Consider the following 18,028-nt stretch of genomic DNA (forward strand, 5'->3'; position numbering starts at 1 on the left):
CCGAGCCGCCCGCCTCCGACTCCGAGTCCAGCTCCGAGGAGGACGAGTTCGCCGTGGCCGGGGCGCGGGGTCGCTGCGGCAAGTGAGTCCCCGGGGGGCGGCGGGGCCTCCGGCGGGTCAGCCCGGCGGTCAGTCGGGGCTGGTGGGCTCTCGGGAAGGAGCTGGAGCTGCCTCTGAGCGCGTCAGGCCCAACAGGTCGCCTGGCTGCGGGGAGAAGTAAATCTGAACTTCGCATCCTCTGGCTTTTTTGGTTTGGTTTTGTTTTGTTTTCTAAACTGTTTTACCCGCATAACTGAAGGCCTTGGGGCAGCTCGGGGCCAGTTGCTTGGCAGGTTGAGCAGAGTTATCCCCGTCTGCACACTCCTGTGCCTCCCAGCTCACCCAGTCCTGGTTTTGTTGCAGGTGCAACGTGCTTTTTGCCCCTAGATAAAACTTTCCAGTTAAGTTACAGCGTTATTAATGGGCCTCTAAGAATAACTTCAGAGGAGGCAGGTCGCAGAGAAACTTAAGGCTCTTGCAGTTGAGGATAATCGAGGAGTACATGTCATAACACTATGGCAGTACCCTCCCGTGAAGCCTGCTTTCCAGGCTATCGAGCAGATGTTCCTCGCATAAGTTTATGTGAGCAGAGCAGGAAATTTTAGTAAGAGACACCTGACAGCTGCTCTTAAATGTGCTAGAATGTGCCTCCTGAGGATGAACTGAACAGAGAACAATAGCCCTGATCTCACTGCACAGCCTTATTTGTTCTTGGAAAAGCTCTTCCTTAGCTCTTGTCAGCCAAAACCTGTGTGCTGCTCCAGTGCTGCCCCTCACTTTGGTAGGTCAGCATTTAAAATAAGACTTTTCTCGATACAGTTGGACGTTTGCCATCCGTTATTTTTCTTTTTTACCCAGGGGAGACTATCTACGATGCTGCAAATTCTGTTACCCATTATGTGCGTTTGTCATCCTTGCTGCTTGTGTGGTGGCGTGTGTTGGCTTGGTGTGGATGCAGGTGGCTCTCAAGGAGGATCTGGACGCAATAAAGGAGAAGTTTCGAACTAGTAAGTACAGATGTAACTGTGTATTTCACATTTGCTTTGTGCACTGTGAGGAGCTGTAGTTGCCCACCTGCTTATTGAAAGTTTTAAAGTACTGAGTAGGCAAACTGCCCCTGAATTGAGGAGTCCTCTGAGCCAAAAACACTGGGAGGCTGGGTGAATCTAAGACAAATGTTATATATTCTTCCTGCTCTTATATCTTCTGAGGAGCAGGGACACTGGGCTAGATGAGCCTGTAGTTGCTTGTATGGACATTTCTAAAATTCCTAACTTTGATCTTGGGAGTGCTGTCTTGCAAAGGAAGTCTCTGTTTTAAAAGAAAAAGTTCCAATTAGCCCTGTAAAAGCAGTATGGGGGATTTTGGGATTTTGATGCATCTCTTACCAAAAAAAAAAGGAAAACAATGTTATTGTCTTGAGCTCTTTTTAAAACCTCTACTTGCTATGGGTTTACTGCAATTTGAATGTGGCTTTGGTATTGTTTTTTTCTTTGTATCTTCTGCATGTTTATCTGCTTGCATTGCTCTGTTGTTGTTCAGCTTCTGTGTTGTGTTGCATAAGGCGTGGAGTCACGTCATCTTTAATACTTGGAAGCGTGGAGTTAACGTACAGCATTTTGCTTGCGTGTCTCAGGTTTTCCCTGCCCATGTAAGATTTCAGTATTATAACTTCTGTAGTGCTGAGGTACCACAAATGCTGAGATTTGCATGTGACGTATATTCTTGGTTCTCTGTGCCTCACCTCTGGACACAAGATATGTTTTGGTGCCTTTATTTTAGTAGTGGTTTAAAATCCTAGATATTGAATAAGGCAAAGATGAGCTGAGGAGTTGTGTGAAGAGAGCAGAAGAGAGTGAAGCTTAAGCATTCAGGTTCTCTCTCGCTGCTTCAGGAAAGCTGGGTTTTGCCTGAGGGGCACCGCTGTTGACTGCAGGTTTTGTCCCGTAACTCTGGTCTTCATCTTTAGATTTTTGTGCTCAGGACCTGAAGGTGACTTGAAAAACAAGGCTGGTGAAATCAGTTCAAAAATTAGGAGGCTGTTAGGGCAGGAGGTAAGCAGAGGGCTTGATTTGCTTGTAGTAACAGAGGCATTGAGGAAACGTGTGTAGAAGTTCTTTGGTGTTCAGGGCTTCCTGTTCGGGTGTGTAACTGCTGTGAGATGGGGAGTTGTCTGTCAAGGTGGAACCAGTTGGTGGGCTGGGAGTGAGAGAAAGTGTTGCTGACAGATGTGCTTTTATAGGAGCTGATAGTGAGCTGGAAGTTAGCTGTAGCTGGCATCCATAACGAGGTACGGAGGATATTTCAGTTACAGGTGCTGCTCTGTGGCTGCAGGGTGCCCAGCAGCTCTGCAGTAGCTGTTCCTGTGTTGACTGCCACTCTCCATGGGCTGCTCTGCTTTAAGGACCTACTGGCAGTAAAAGTTTTGCACGATGACAACATTTGTTTGCTTTGGTGTAGTTAAGTTCCATCGTTCCTGTGTTACAGAGACCTCTTTGTTAAAGCAGTTGTTCTCTCTGAACTTGCTGCCTGGCAGTTACAGGTGTAATCGTTTTCTCCTTAATAGCTCTGATAGAAAAGATGTGTGTTTAATAGTTGGTCTAGTGATAAAATACTCTTGGGTTTCCTTGCCACTGTATTTTACATGCCTGGAAACTGGACAGGAGCCTCATAATGAGGCACAGCATTAAAAGCTACAAAAAAACCCAGCGAGAATAGCCAGGTTCCAAAAGGTGACATTGTCATTTGGTGAGATGGGTGGGTGGATGGAGAAACAAAGGTACAGGGTCTGTCTGTCCTACAGCAAATTTGCAAAAAGCATTTTCCTCCTCTGAATCTCCATCCAGCTGTTTTTTTTTCCCCACAAGAGCAGCTTCCTGGGGTGGTATTTGTTAATGTTCCTCAATCCTCTGAACAAACTGAGCACGGTACGAGTGCGTTTTAAAAATAAGACATCTTTGTATTTGGTGTGTTTGGGGTGGGGGAAAGGTATAGTAGTGTCTCCCTTTGGTTGTTAGTAAGGATGCATATAGCACTTAGAAGTTTTTTGCAGTGCTGGGTAAGTTGAGTCTCCCTGTATGCAGTGAGAGTGGCAAAACAGAAAATACTTTGTCTATAGGAGCCTCTGAAACATCAGATTCAGTGTGAAGGGCTGGCGTCAAACACACAGTTACCTCTCTGTTTTGGCTGAAATACGCCTTTCAAGGTCTTACTTAACCAAAAAGTGTCATTTGGATCTTGAGTGATTGGATTCCTGTGTGTCTAGAAATGACTTCTAGGACTTGCTTCAAGAAAAGCAAAGTGGGTTTTTGAAGATGCGTGGCTTTCCAGTTGTGTGTATTTGGGCATCTGCCCGATGCAGATGCCCGAAGGCATCCCCTTTTAACTGGTCACACTGGGAAATTTGTTCTGGGAGCCGCCGGCTACGGGCCCTGTAGGTCCCACGTAGGTCCTGCTGCTCTTGCCTGTCTGTGGTCTGAATGATGGCGGTTTGCTGCGGAGCGCTCCGCTGCGGCTTTGCAGGGTGGAGGTGCAGGTTTTGGAGAACATTGTCATCTCCATCTCAAAACCTTTGCTTGTTTGGTTGCCAGACCTAGGGATTTAGGATTGCCTAACAGCGCTTGCAGCTAAACAGCTTAGTCACCGCAGACCTGGAAGAGCTGCATTTCTGAAGCTCGCTTGAATTAGTTCAAACTGCGTGTTTCCCTCTTCCTGAGGTATTAATTGCAGTAATAACTGACTTTATTTCCAGGGACCTTGTTTACTGATTTGTTTACCAACAGATGCTACTGTGTAAGCTTATGCATTTTTTTCCAGTTGTCTTTCCCCCATGTGGAACAGCTGTAATTATGTTAATCTCTTTGGAATTCACTTCGTCGTCAGCAGCCCCTTTGCAGGCTTGGAATGGGCACTGAGGTTCATTTCAGGTGCCTCCCTTGCCATGGCACTGTTGGCAGTTCTTATTTACAGTCCCATTACTATTTCATGTCCCTCTGTGAAAGTAAAGTAAAATAACTGCACTAAATAAAGACCTGCTGAGGCTTGCCAGAATGACAGTGCTATTGCAGTATGGTCTCTCTGGGTTCTCTCTGCAGACATTAGCACTCTTAAAACAGAAAAGAGCTGTCATTCTGAACAAACACTTAATTCTGAATTGGCAATAAACCCATATGTAGAAACTGTTATTGCCTCCTTTCACTGCTGTAGATGTTGCTGCTTGCAGTTTGGTTTTTTTTTTGCCTTTCAGTGTTGTTCACCTGGACTTCTGTTTGTTTGTTTTTTTTTAAACAAACTTAATTGTCTTTTTTTTTTTTAAGTGGAATCTAATCAAAAGACGTCATTCCAAGAAATTCCTAAACTGAATGAAGATTTGGTGCAGAAGCAAAAGCAGCTAGAACAAATTGAGACTGGAGAACAGGGGCTAAGTAAAATTTGGATAAATATCACAGAGATCAATAAACAGGTGAGAGGGATCAGTGCTTGGTTTTGAAAAATAATAAAATACTCCATTCAAATTTATTTTTATGGAAGTTAATTTTAAGTGCAATACTGAGCTTTTATCTAAGGACTTCTGTGACCATATGCTAAACTTTTCTTTTTGAAGTTAAAATGGAGTATAAGCCTCATTATTAAGCAAGCAAAAAAAGTTTGAGCATCCAGTTGGACTGGAGACTGGCTGCAAAGAGAAGTTATGCAACTGGTGGAAAGAATTCTGGCAGAATTTAACCTGAGAACCGTGCAGTTCTTAATTTTACTGCCAAATAATCACATTGTTTATGATGAGAGATTTGACATTTCAAATTTCTAAGAGTGTCTGCACATGTTTCATGAGCGTGGAAAAGAGCTGAATCGGTGCAAGTTCATGTTGCTACAAATGGAGTACTGGAGTCTCGTGAATATAAAATCTGTTAATACACACTTGGAATCTGAGCTGGTGTAAATCTCACTTCTGTTTACGTGGCTAGAACTAAGCCACTTAACAGAAAGCTGTTTCCTCAGCTGCTGTATTAACTCATGCTTCAAACAAAGCATCCAGCAAGGCTCTTATTGAAATTCTTACCTCGCAGGGTAAAAGTTCAGAGCCGCCCACAGTTAGTGGTATCAGGAGGTGTGTTGGGTGAACCCTCCCTGACACTGGTGCTTTGGGTTTAATTTTCAAGAGTCCTGAGGTGCCTGCTCAGATTGGTTTGTCCTCAGTCCCGTGCAGTGGTTAAGTGCTTAATGGGGCACATAAATAAATTTGAAAATCTGCCTTGCTTTCTTTGGCATCTGAGAGCTTGCATTATCCACAGATATTTAGGTGCTTCATTGGACTTTTAAAATACTATAATCTGCACCTGGACATCAAAGATACTTGTACATGCTTCCTGCAGGCCCTCAAGTTACTTCATGATCTGGTTATAGTCTGAGCCAGGCTTTTTTCCATGAATTGTTGGGATGTGCTGCTGGGAATTATTTTGGCCAATATTCACAGCTGTGGAACCAGAGGCTCTGCAAGCTGCTCAACATTGGCCTCATGTAAGATTAGGATCTTGCCCGTTTCCTCAGCTTGCGAAACAGCTTTTTAATTTTTTTAACTATAAGAAAGTGGACGTTATCCACACTACTTTTGTGTTGTCAAATGTGTGATGAAACTTTTTTTCTTCGTTTTGACTACTGATGGCTACAAATTGACCTTAAAGTGGTAGTGTTAGTGATTAATGAGTAGCATGTAGCTGTTTTTAATTTATTTGACAACCTCTCAGGTGGAATTAACAAGTAATCTCAAAGACCCATTGAATAATTTGCTGTCTGTGTCAAAAAGTTGACAGAAATTGAGCCAACCTGCTGTGCCTAGATTGTCACTATACCACTTCGATTGATAAGTGTTAACTTCTCTAGCTGAGCAATGGGCAAAGAAGTTGAGTGACTCTGCTGGGTTTTGCCAGGCAGGTTTGATTACTAAATAGAGAAGCGGATGACTATTTTCTCAGTTTAAGAACTTATTGCACAATGTTTTAAACCTTTCTTGTGCAACAGCCTCTCTCTAAGGGGATGAATGTAAAATGGGCAGAGTGTACCTTATAGAAAAGAAGGGGCTTCTGCTTCTGTTGCAAGAGGCAGAATATTTTTAATGTAGCCTAGGCAGGACTTCTAACCTAGAGACGGGTGTACTTTTTGTGTGTGTACATATATAATTTTGTCTTGCCTTATGTTTTAATGTTAAAAGTTATTTGTATTGGAAAAGGTCAGAATCAGGATTACGTTGACTAATTCTAAATATTCGTCTTTGGTTTTAGATATCACTATTGACCTCAACAGTAAATCATCTCAAAAACAACATAAAGTCTGCTTCTGATCTGATTTCTCTTCCTCTCACAGTAGAGAAACTAGAGAAGGCAAGTACTGTAAATGTGGCTATTGCTAAATGCATTCTGTGCTGCTAAACCGGGCTCTTGGGGACAGCAGTGACAACAGGAGTTACCTGAATTGCATGTGAGGAATATTTCCTTCTCTTGATTTTAAATTGGACTTCATATACTTGATATTGTATGGTGCTATAATAACGCATGGCATGTAAAAAATTTGAAGGCCTTGTTTTTCCCTTTCTGGAGATGCATTTGTTTGTGTTAATGTTGTCACTTCTTTACCCTGGAGCTGATCTTTCTGGTTGCTTTGCTTCAGGTTGCTAATCTTAATATCATTTAAGACACTTGCAAAAAGTTGGTCTGCAGTTTACAACTCTGCCTGCAAATAGGTGGTTTGTTTAGCTTTTTTAGTTGGAAAAGAAAATGGGTTGCTGGAAAACATCCTCATCTTGAGCAGTATATAGTTCTACATCTGACTCTGCGTTTACCGTCTCGAGGCAGGTGGGTGTCTAACCTGGGGGCTGTGGGCCTGGGACATAGTGTGAAAGCTTTCTTGGTGTTCTGTACATGCACAGCAAAACATGGCTTGTACTGGGATGGTTTTCTGACAATCCCTTGAAACGTGGGCCATACTGGTTGGCACGAACTTCCTTCTAAAGTGACTTCTGTGAATAGTGTCTTACCATGTGCCTTAGCTGAGCATTCTTTACGAAAGAACTGTCCTGTTTATTTTGGTAAAAAGAATAGCGTGTTGAAACTTCCCTGGATCTTACGTGGCAGTTCTGTTTATTTAGCAATAAACATATATATTGTGCTAATCCTTCATGTCAGTCCAGTCCTTGTGGCTTTTATGGGCTTACACTTCTAGTTTCCTATCCCTTCAAAATTACTGTATAATCAACAAGCTAGTCATATGCAAAGTAATTGGTGTGGTTTTGCTGATCAGGCTGCTAGGATTATTTTTATTTTTTTTTTTTTCTGGGAGGAGTACAAAGCTATTTCCTAAGCTTCTAGTTTGCTGTTAGGAACATGCTGGATTTTCACCATGTCATATCAGAAGTAGGCTGGAACCTGCACTTACTTTATATGTATAATATAGAAAAAACTTGTCATCTTGCTGCCTTCAGGAGAAAGCATTAGGGCTAACAGGTCTCAACTTGCAGTGATGTGCTGAACAGCAAGGCTTTTTCACATTGAAATAAGTCTGTCCTTGGTCACACTTGATGAAAATCAAAGATCTTGGGAACTTTAGAGTTCTTTCCAGTCTGCATTGGTGAGTCTAAGTAGGGTGTTAGATGTGGCATCTGTTTCCACTGTTCTCTTGATGCCATCTTGCTTGCATTTATGTTTTGGAAGGTTGATATAATAAAAACAGAGCTGGAATCTTTCCAGGAGGTATATTGTGAGGTGTTGAGTGTAGGCAAAAAAAATATTCTGAAGTTTAAATACCGTAGTTTTAACGGTTTGTAAGTGTCATGTTAATGAAAAGTGATAGTTTTCAAGACTTGGACTTCTTTTTGACCTTTGTGTGCACGTTGCACTATCTCCTGTCACACAGAACTTCAGTGGGTGTAGGTGGGTAGACTGGCTTTTGATAGCCCTGGTGAAAAATCTCCTGCTCATCTATCCATTGCATCCAGCTGTCTGTGGGATTACCTGCCTTTCTTGGCTGAAATAATTTATTGATAGTCTTGGTTAACTGGGGAAGTCCCAGTTGACTGGAGGGTTAGCAAATGTGATGCCCATCTACAAGAAGGGCTGGAAGGAGGATCCAGGGAACTACAGGCCTGTCAGTCTGACCTTGGTGTGGCAGAAGGTTATGGAGGAGATCATCTTGAGTATTATCACGTGGCGTGTACAGGACAACCAGGTGATCAAGCTCAGTCAGCGTGGGTTCATGAAAGGCAGGTCCTGCTTGACTAACCTGATCTCCTTCTATGACAAGGTGACCTGCTAATGGACGAGGAAAAGCCTGTGGATGTTGTCCACCTAGACTTTAGTAAAGCCTTTGACACCATTGTCCGCAGCATTCTCCTGGAGAAACTGACTGCTTGTGGCTTGGATGGGTGTACTCTTCACTGAGTGAGAAACTGGCTGGATGTCTGGGCCCAAAGAGTGGTGGTGAATGGAGTTAAATCCAGTTGCTGACCAGTCTCAAGCTGCTGTCTGGTGGAAAAGAATCTGGAGATGTTGGTCAATGTCTGGCTGAATATGAGCCAGCAGTGTGCTCAGATGGACAAGAAGGCCAGTAGTATCCTGGCTTGTATCAGAAATAGTATAGCCAGTAGGACTAGGGAAGTGATTGTCCCTGGCACTGGTGAGGCCCCATCTCAAATACTTAGTTCAGTTCTTGGGCCCTTCACTGCAAGAAAGACATTGAGGTGTCCAAAGAAGGGCAACAAAGCTGGTGAGGGTCTGGAGAAAAAGTCTTATGAGGAGTGGCTGAGGGAGCTGGGGTTGTTCAGCCTGGAGAAAAGGAGGGTGAAGGGAGACCTTACTGGTCTCTGCAGCTACCTGAAAGGAGATTGTAGCAAGATGGGGGTCAGTCTTGTCTCCCAAGGAACAATTGCTAGGATAAGAAGAAAAGGTCTCAAGTTGTGCCAGGGGAGGTTTAGGTTGTGTATTAGGAAAAAGTCCTTCATTGAAAGGGTTGTCAAGGATTGGAATGGGCTGGTATTAGGAAAAAAGTCCTTCACTGAAAGGGTTGTCAAGGATTGGAATGGGCTGTCCAGGGAGGGGTTGAGTCGCTATTCCTGGAGGTATTTAAAAGATGCGTAGATGTGGCACCTAGGGACATGGTCTAGCGGTGGACTTTGCTGCGATGGTTGGACTTGACGATCTTAAAGGTCCTCTAAGGACATGTCTAGTGGTGGACTTTGCTGTGATGGTTGTACTTGTCGATCTTAAAGGTCCTTTCCAACTTAAATGATCCTGTGATTCTGAGAAAAGGCTGCTATTTTTAGAATAGAGTTTTGGTCTTCTTAAGCCTTTTCCCCTGTACATACTGCTGCTGAAAATGGGGAGTTGGCTGCCGGTGCTAGAGTCCTGAAGGATTACTGAGGGAGTTCCTCCTGGATGGTGACTTTTGTTCAGCCTGATGAAAGGTGCTAAAGGTGCCCTGAGGTCCTCCAGGGCAGAGAGGAACCTGAGTTCACACTTGCAAAATGAAAAGCTCGAGCTTAGAATAGGGTTTTGGTGGTCTTAAGCCTTTTCCCCTGTACATACTGCTGCTGAAAATGGGGAGTTGGCTGCTGGTGCTGGAGTCCTGAAGGATTACTGAGGGAGTTCCTCCTGGATGGTGACTTTTGTTCAGCCTGATGAAAGGTGCTAAAGGTGCCCTGAGGTCCTCCAGGGCAGAGAGGAACCTGAGTTTGGACTTGCAAAATGAAGAGCTCGAGAGATTTGCGTGGATTTTGTCTGAATATAGTCTGGGTAGCCACACTTGCAAAATGAAAAGCTCGAGAAAGATTTGTGTGGATTTTGTCTGAATATAGTCTGGGTAGCTAGAGGGTCACTTCAGTGCCTTAAGAGCTTATGAGCATAACAGGGTGATAGAAAAATGGGTTTTTGAGATGGGTTCTGTTTGTTTTAATGATTGAAGAAAGTATTACAAATGGAATGAGAAGGCAGGATAAATCAGTGATGTCGGCATCCTTGCATTCAACACAAATACTCCATGTAGAGAGGAGGTAAGATGTCTTCATTTCAGGATTATTATTAGTATTTTCTAATTAGTGCCAGAACATTTGTATTGTTTCGGGAGCAGAATGAACAAATACATAATTTTGCTTATCTAGCTTAAGCTCTCATGGTGTAGAGTGTGTCTTTGTTTATTGGCCTGGAGATGTGCTGGGAATAATTTGCAATTGTATCTGCAAAGAAAGTTCTGAATACTTCAAATTCGCGTGCGTGTTTTTGTGGTAGTCCTAGAATGCCTGCGGTTTCAGCAACAAAGCATCGTGTTCAGGGGATTGAAACTTTGGGACAGTGCAGTTTGAGGAAGGCTGAGTGAGATTTTTGTCATTTTCTTTATTGCAGACTGTAGCAAACATAGGTAGCACGCTTACCAGCGTTTCTCATGATGTTGAAAATATACAGACAGCTATTGAAGAATACAGGAAATCCATGGAAATACTCCAGAATGATGTGGTAAGAAAACGTACTGATTTAACGCTGCATTTTAACGGTTACCTGCCTAACATGAAGCGAGTTTAAGAACTGTGTGGAGTTCTGACTTGTGCCTTCGAAATGCTTTTGAGGTTTCAGTAGTTGCTGGTTGGTACATTAATAAATTAATCTTCTAATCTCTGTGTATTTCTCTGGAGCCACAGTTGGAGATCCCTATTACACTTATCCTGCACAGCTTTGCTCCCTGTTACACAGATGTGGAGCTTTGGGAATCTCTGCTTCCGTGTGATGCAGGATAGTGCTGCTGGGAACTATCTGCACTGGTTTAGGTTTGGGGATGGTGGGAGCATTGAAATGGAGTTTGTTGCTTGAATTAGGGTGAAATTAGTGACCATTGTTACCAGAAACTGCTCACTGTGTTTATACTGACCTCTCAGGGTTAACAAACAGAGCCAATAATTAAAGTTTTTCAGCTAAACTGCAATACATTAATAAGAATATTTGCAGCTAAAATCTAAATTTAGACACATTATAAAACTTGATGAAGTCAGTGAGTGCTAGGAAAACATACAGCAGTGTGTATGATAGCAGTGAAATGTGTACCATAATACTTCATTAAAGGGAGAAGAGCTAATTAGGAGGGTTTAATTAAAATAAATTTGGACTTTGTGTTTGAAAGAGAAAACTCGGTATTAGCCCAGTTAAAATACTGCATGTGCAACAGACATGAATGACTATAATTGTAGCAAAACATCTTTAGCTGCAGCCTGCCAGTTATTAAAAGCTTAGTATTTTTTTTATAGGCATTTGCTAACATAATTTTCTACTTCGTTCCTTAGAAGGAATTAAAACAGATATCTTCGCTTCCCTCCACTGTTGTGCCAAGGACTGACAGAAATCAGACAGAAAATTGCAAAAAGGTATTCTTCTCCCTTGCATAAGGAATATTGGTACAAGTGTTGCTCATACATAATTTTTTGTGTGTTTTGCAGTACTGTAGTGTACAAGAAAATGTTTTTTATCAAAACAAACACATACCGTCCTTCAAACCAAAATATAAGATAACTTTGCTGTAGTTTGTTTCTGTACGTGTTCAAACAGGAAAGTACCTTTGTCTGAGAGTATTTTGTTGTGCTCCAACTGGGTGAGGAGTAAAAGTACTGAAACGAATATCTAATAAATTTATAGGTGTGCTTTGCTCACGTAAATGGAAATGAGGTAAAGGATTTTTATGGCAGGTACTTGCCAATCTGAGGAAATTTGGGAGTGGCGTGTAGTGAGTCACCCTCAGTGTAAGGTGGTGTGGGAAGCAGGGATTCAGCAACAATGATGAGAAAAAAAAAAAAGGATGATGTGTGGGTGTTTAGCTGAATGGGTTGGAAGGGAATGACTGCATTTATTTATATTTAATACATTTGATATCTTCCTCAAAAATTAATTTTGTGTATAAATATTCCTAGTACATGCTTTCTTGGGAAAAATAGTTGGTGTGGTAACTCAGCTTGCCCTGGAAAATGAGATGAATGGGCTTTCTGTGTTTGCTGGCACAGCTGAAGTGATTACATTAGCAACAAAGAGGTTATCCCTGAGGAAGAATCTCAGTTTCAAACTTTGAAAGCCGGAATAACTTTCTGGAAGCTTCCAGTTGGATGTTTTCAGCGGTGTCAGTGGAGAGCCAGTCTGAATCCTGCCCAGTTAAACTGGGTCAGTCACCATGCTGTTAATAGCAAGAGCTCTGTGTCTGCACAGGGTACAGGTTGAGTAAACTGACACGTGCTGGTTTTATGTTTCAGGAAAGCCAGTCACTGCATGCAGCTTTGGAAGAGCTAAATAAGACTGTAGTGGCGTACCAAAAGTTGAATGACCTCAAGCTTCTAAATGTGGATTCAGCCATTAGTAACCTTACCCGGGGGGTTCTGCTGTTAGAAAACTCTCCCCTTGCTGTGAATAATCTGGACAAAAGAGAGAACTTGTCTACCAGCATGGTAAGTATTTGATGACTAAGGGTGTCTACTCAGGCAGGTAGTTTCAATGCCTTCTATACACTACAGATACAGCTTTTCAAACCTAACTCAAGAAAATGTCAGAGTGAAACTCAAGACACTTAGGAATTCATTTTAAAAGGCTGGAATTTGTTCTATATTTCTGAACAGATAACCAGTGCAAAGAGTATCTCTGAAGTAGTCATTTCTTCCCTGCAGAGTCTACAGAAGAATGTCCAAAACATTGTGACATTAAGACCTGGGTCTCTACCTGATGGGATGGGATTTACAAACCTCTTTAACTATGTTTTAGGAAGGTGCTCTGGCATGGGTCTGTTAAAACCACTGAGGAGTTAGGTCAGCCTTTATATTGTTCAGCAGTGCTTATATGCTAAAAAAAAATAAAAAAATCAATACTAAATATGTTCACAAATCCTTCTGGTGTTTTCTGTATGCCATACTGCGACCAGTCTCTGAGAACGTGTTCTGTATGTTTAGCAATAAGGAGTGTGCTGACCTTGCTGTGGTAAATTACATAACCCACACTCTTCATGTTTATTCTAGCATGTACATGTCCTGGGTTTTTTTCCCCGCTTCATGCCTGCGAAATTTGAAGGAAATAAACTCTATAGTAGAAAATAATAAGTGTGTGAATAAACTTGGCTCTCCTCCATTTCTCCTGTAGGGGAGTGATGCAACTACCTCTCGAAAAGTGGAAAATGAAGATCAACTAGATAATGAAACTCATTCAAATAAAGAATTGAAGGTAAAGTAAGGAAACACAAATTACGCTGGATTAGTAGAGTATGTAATTTTCTCTATAATCATTTTTTAAGTGAGACTTAATTGAGGAAAGTCTGCAAGCAGGCTAATCTGGTCAAGTTTCTTTTAAAAAAGTCCAGAGCAGAAGGACAGTTTATCCACCCCATTTTGGGGACATGAAGTCAATTAGGATGGAAGAAAAGTTGTAATAGGTTAAAGCCTTGCCATTCTGACAGCCTGTGGGATGACATAGCAGAGCTGCTGTAATGTCCTTCTGTGCAGCTGAAAGAATGGTGGGAGGTTCAGACCATGGTCTGGTGGAAGAGGGAACCCATTACCATGCTCTTGGCAAAGCTCGCCCAACCGTTGTGGGTTCACACCGCACATGAGGTTATGGCATTTACCCAGGTTTAAAAACTGTCTTGGGTTGACCTAGAGAAACTTTGTCCTAGTGGAGTCTAGGAAATGATTCAAGCTGCTTCTCGGTAACGATCTGATGACTGGCTGTGAGAGAGTTTCAGACTGAGTGGCCAAATTTGGGGCTGGGAATAAGAGGCAGCGCTGCTGAGGTTAGTTTCCATCTTGTGGAAAGCAGGCAGGTGAGTGAACTGGCTACACTGGGAGTTCTAGGCTTGGATTGGTGTGAACTCAACCTTTCATCTGGAACCTACTCATAAAAAAAGCAAAGGTGCTCCAGATTAATAAAGGTGGTGATTTTACTTTGACAGAGATACAGTGACTTTTGCACTAAGGTAGTTGGTACTACAGGCAAACATTTGAAATAGTCGTGCAAGTCAATTAACGTTAAAATGTTTGCTGCAAGTGCATTTGACTGTTTTATATTACAATTTTGTAGAATGTTGCTCATTTATATAAGAAATATGGAAATTAAATGCCAGATTCTTTTGAAATTGGTGTCTGCAAAATAGTTGTCTACTTTTCAGGTTGAGGTACTGTTTTCTTACAGACCATTTGAATTTATTCCTTACATCTTTCCATAGATTTTTTTTTTAAATTTTATTTTAAAATCTTGTTTATAATTTTTTAACTTGATCACCTGGAGAACTCCAAGGCACTCAAAAGTACTTACGTATTTTAAATTACTACTTTTCCTGATTTTCTCCATCTACTGAAGGGGTGCTTTTTAAGAATTTTTTTTTCTACATGTGCAGGAAACAGTAACTAGAGATTCTCAGGTATCAAAACTAAGAGAGAAGCTTCAGCTGATCAACGCTCTCACAGGCAAGCCAGAAAATGACAGACCCATGGAGACATCAAAGAATGGTAAGAATGCCCTATAATAGTGATCCACTAACTTGAAGGTTCCCTGTGTAATTCAAAGAATAGCTAATGAAGGTGGATAATTTAGGCTGTTCTTTAAGATTTTGGTGGAGATTATTTCAGTTACAGTGGTAGGAAACTGATGGCTCTAAAACAATAGTCTATGACTGTTAAAGGTGACTTTCCATGTGTATAGTATGATTCACAGGCATCAGCTTGTTTTTTGAAGGCATACACTGATTAACCAGTAGAAATTTATACCTAGTTCTTTGCTTTTTCAAAATCTAAGTGTAGCAGAGAGGAAAGGTCGACTTCTTCTGCTGACTGGTCTCAGTTTTGCACTTCTGCTGTATATGTTCAGGTAGTGCTGAAGATAAGATTTGAAATACTTCATTACAGTAGGACTGTGCCTGTTGTTAATTTGCTAAACAACAACTTGGAAGTTTAGACCTTGCTGTTGGGGAAGATAAGCACCTGCAGTGACAAGGTGAAACCAACCCAGGTGGGCGGGTGTAATTTGCTTAATAAAGCTTGTTTAACACTTCCAGACTGGGAAGTAGAAAGCACTTTCAAGTCATTCGTTATGGGGTTTACAAATACACATCTCCTACTACTGCATGAAAGATTAATGCTGTAAAAGTGTCCAAAATAAAGTTTCCTCCCTTCTGTTCTTCTACTTATTGGTAAAAGGGGACAGCACTGCTGTATCCTGAAACAATTTTGCAGCATTCTTATTCCATATAGTACCTGTAATGCAAAAAAAATTTAAATAATTAATTTTGTCGGATTTTTTTTTTTCTACTAACTGTAATTCTGGGGAATTAGTAAGACTAATATACATTGTTTTGAAACAGTTGAAAGTAGTCTGAGTACTACAGCAAAGCCCACAGACCTTTCAAGGCTGGCTTCAAGGTCAGCTGATGACAACACAGAGAGTAACGGACAGCTGAGACACATGTCCTTGCCAGGAATTTCCACCATCGAAGGTATGTCCTTTCTACCCTGACCCTTTCTTTTTCCGTTTCTATTTCTTATAAACGTTTAGGAGACAATAAGTATAACTGGAATTACGGTAGAGTGTCTGGGCATTCTGGGAGAAGGGATGTCGTTTTTTTAAAGCTTGAGAACTATGGACTTTCTTTTAAAAAAAGTTAAGAAAAAAACTAAAAGAAAGGACCAGTGTGTAAAAGAAAAGAAAAGAAAAAAAACTGAAAGAAAGGACCAGTGTGTAAAAGAAAAGAAACTAGGATTTAAACACTAGGATTTAAATCACGAGGATTGTGAACTGTAATTCTTTTGAATGCTCCAGAGCTTGAGAAGTCAAGGGCAGAATTAGGGTGCTGAATGGAGCTTGAGAAGAGAAGTCAAGGGCAGAATTAGGGTGCTGAAGGAAAATGAAGTAGGTGTGAGTATGTATATTTTGGAGTTTTCTCTTTATTTTTTTTTTTAAAGAGGACACTGCCTGATCAAATGAATGGTTTCTGGATCTTGCTGTTCAGTCTTTTCAGCTACTGACAGGGCAATGCTTTGCACCAGGAAATGAATAGACACTTTTCTCTTGACCAAATGAATGGTTTCTGGATCTTGCTGTTCAGTCTTTTCAGCTACTGACAGGGCAATGCTTTGCACCAGGAAATGAATAGACACTTTTCTCTTTATATCATCTGTGCTGTTGGTATAGCAACAGTCATTCAGAGCTTGGTTTTGCAGGGGATAACTGTACCTGCATGCAGTGTGTGGCTGTAGAATGGGCTATTAGATGTGGCCGGAAATAGGGATTGCTTTTTTTCTGATTTAATCTAATTTAATCCAGAAATTTTAGTGGTGTTTTTTTTCTCCTAAACTGTTACTGACAGTTGTCTTGGTGCTTTTTTTTTCTCCTAAACTGTTACTGACAGTTTGGGACAACACAGAAGGCAAACTACATACTTGGGGATGCTTTATTTAATTACTAGGTAGTAAGGCATAATGCAGTAAAACTGGAAGAGAAGATTATAGGATATCCCTGTTTACTTAAAGGAGCTACGTTTAAACCCTTATTCTCTTTGCAGATCTTCAGAATTTGTTTAAAAAAGCAACTGGAGATGCTGATGGAAAACTGTCATATGAAGATCTTCAAAAGCTGCTTGGCTCTGCAGCCCGAGAGTCACAGAGCTTTAAGAAATTTGACACAGATGGAGATGAGAAATACTCATTACAAGAACTGAGATTAGCTTTAGGTGTATAGGAGATATATATATCTATATATCAATGTGATACTGGTGGATGCTACTGTAGCTAAAGGAAACTACGGGACATGAAAACCTACGTCTGCACTTTCCCGGTGTTTTACTGATCTTTGGAGCTAAATTACTGTACACATTGCCACCTCTTCTTTTTGTTTGCATTTATTGAAAAAAGAAAAAAAAAACCTGACAAATTTCTATGTTGATAGGACGTAACATTGGGACTGTGCTAAAATCCAGAAAATCCCCAAACTTGGAAACATTTTCCTCTCATTCTTTCCTTTTCAAGGGAGTTCTTGTTTTTAATTTAAAATGTGTACATACTAAAATAAAACTATGGTTTTATATTTCACTGAAATTTGCCTTAAATTAGAGAGCTGCACTTTATGTAGAGCAGAAAGAAATCTGTCTTGTAAAGATGGGCTTCTTCTGCTTGTAAATATTTGAGATAGAGTAAATTATGCATATTTAAGGGGAAGTTTGTGTCGAGGCTGTGTTGGTAGTAAGCTGTTTGTAATGAGAGCCTGAGCCTAAAAGGGGTGGTTAAGAGCTTCAGGTGAATTTCTGATTTTGAGTGAGTATAACAATGAATGAATTTGGACTCGGAGGAAAGCAGGAGTGGTAAATCATGCCCATCTATAGCAGGACTTATTTTTAGAAGGAAGAGTTGAAAGTTTTTTTTATATCGTGAGCCTACAGGAGCAATTACTACCAAGTGCTTGCGTTGTCACTTCAGCATCCTTTTAGCTTTGCTGTATCGCGTCCAGATTACATTTTGCAAGATGAGCCTGTTTTTAAAAACATAGCAAGTATTGAATAACTTTAACTGATGTTTAAGAGGTAAGAGTCCACAGCACGGCCTGCAGAGTGGTGCCTGAAGAGTTCATGTAGTAGTTCACGCCTTGGGTACGGTCAGTGGTGTGCCCAATGATCTTGCTGACTGGTCACTGGAGATCTTCTGAGCTGGATTGCTGGTGCTGCTGGTTTCTTCCATCCACTGTTGTTGGGGTCACAGATGAAGTGCCCCGAGTAGAGCTCCTGGTCACGAGGAGCGCGGGGAAGGCCCAGAGTAGACTTGTGGGCTGTTTCCTGACTAATGTCAGCGTGATCACTTCTTGGTACCTTAGCCGTTTGTGTGTTTGCCAACGGAAGGATATAAAAAGCAGGATAGGAGCGTGCAATGGCATCAGTGTTCTCTCCTGACGCATGCTTTGTAAGTGAGGTGTCCTTACTGTGGAGGAACCTAAGGGTTTGTTTGTACTAG

At 41.4% G+C, this 18,028-nt stretch overlaps 1 protein-coding gene across 2 annotated transcripts in view; it reads left to right on the forward strand.

Moving 5' to 3' along the window:
* Positions 1-17,116, forward strand: part of EFCAB14 (EF-hand calcium binding domain 14) — an 18,033-nt gene extending 917 nt beyond the window's left edge. The window contains exons 1-11 of one of the 2 annotated variants that reach the window (XM_014939341.1): positions 7-82; positions 898-1,046; positions 4,356-4,501; positions 6,318-6,416; positions 10,425-10,535; positions 11,354-11,434; positions 12,308-12,499; positions 13,182-13,262; positions 14,431-14,542; positions 15,394-15,525; positions 16,591-17,116. In XM_014939341.1, coding sequence (XP_014794827.1) covers positions 992-1,046; positions 4,356-4,501; positions 6,318-6,416; positions 10,425-10,535; positions 11,354-11,434; positions 12,308-12,499; positions 13,182-13,262; positions 14,431-14,542; positions 15,394-15,525; positions 16,591-16,766 — 1,185 coding nt within the window. In that variant the 5' untranslated portion in view covers positions 7-82; positions 898-991 and the 3' untranslated portion in view covers positions 16,767-17,116. Of the gene's footprint in view, positions 1-6; positions 83-897; positions 1,047-4,355; positions 4,502-6,317; positions 6,417-10,424; positions 10,536-11,353; positions 11,435-12,307; positions 12,500-13,181; positions 13,263-14,430; positions 14,543-15,393; positions 15,526-16,590 lie in introns of those variants that run through there. The other variant, XM_014939340.1, reaches the window with a different exon arrangement.
* Positions 17,117-18,028: the final 912 nt, after the last annotated feature.

Source organism: Calidris pugnax, unplaced genomic scaffold, assembly GCF_001431845.1.
Source record: "Calidris pugnax isolate Ruff unplaced genomic scaffold, ASM143184v1 scaffold18, whole genome shotgun sequence".
In the NCBI taxonomy this organism is placed as follows: Eukaryota; Metazoa; Chordata; class Aves; order Charadriiformes; family Scolopacidae; genus Calidris; species Calidris pugnax.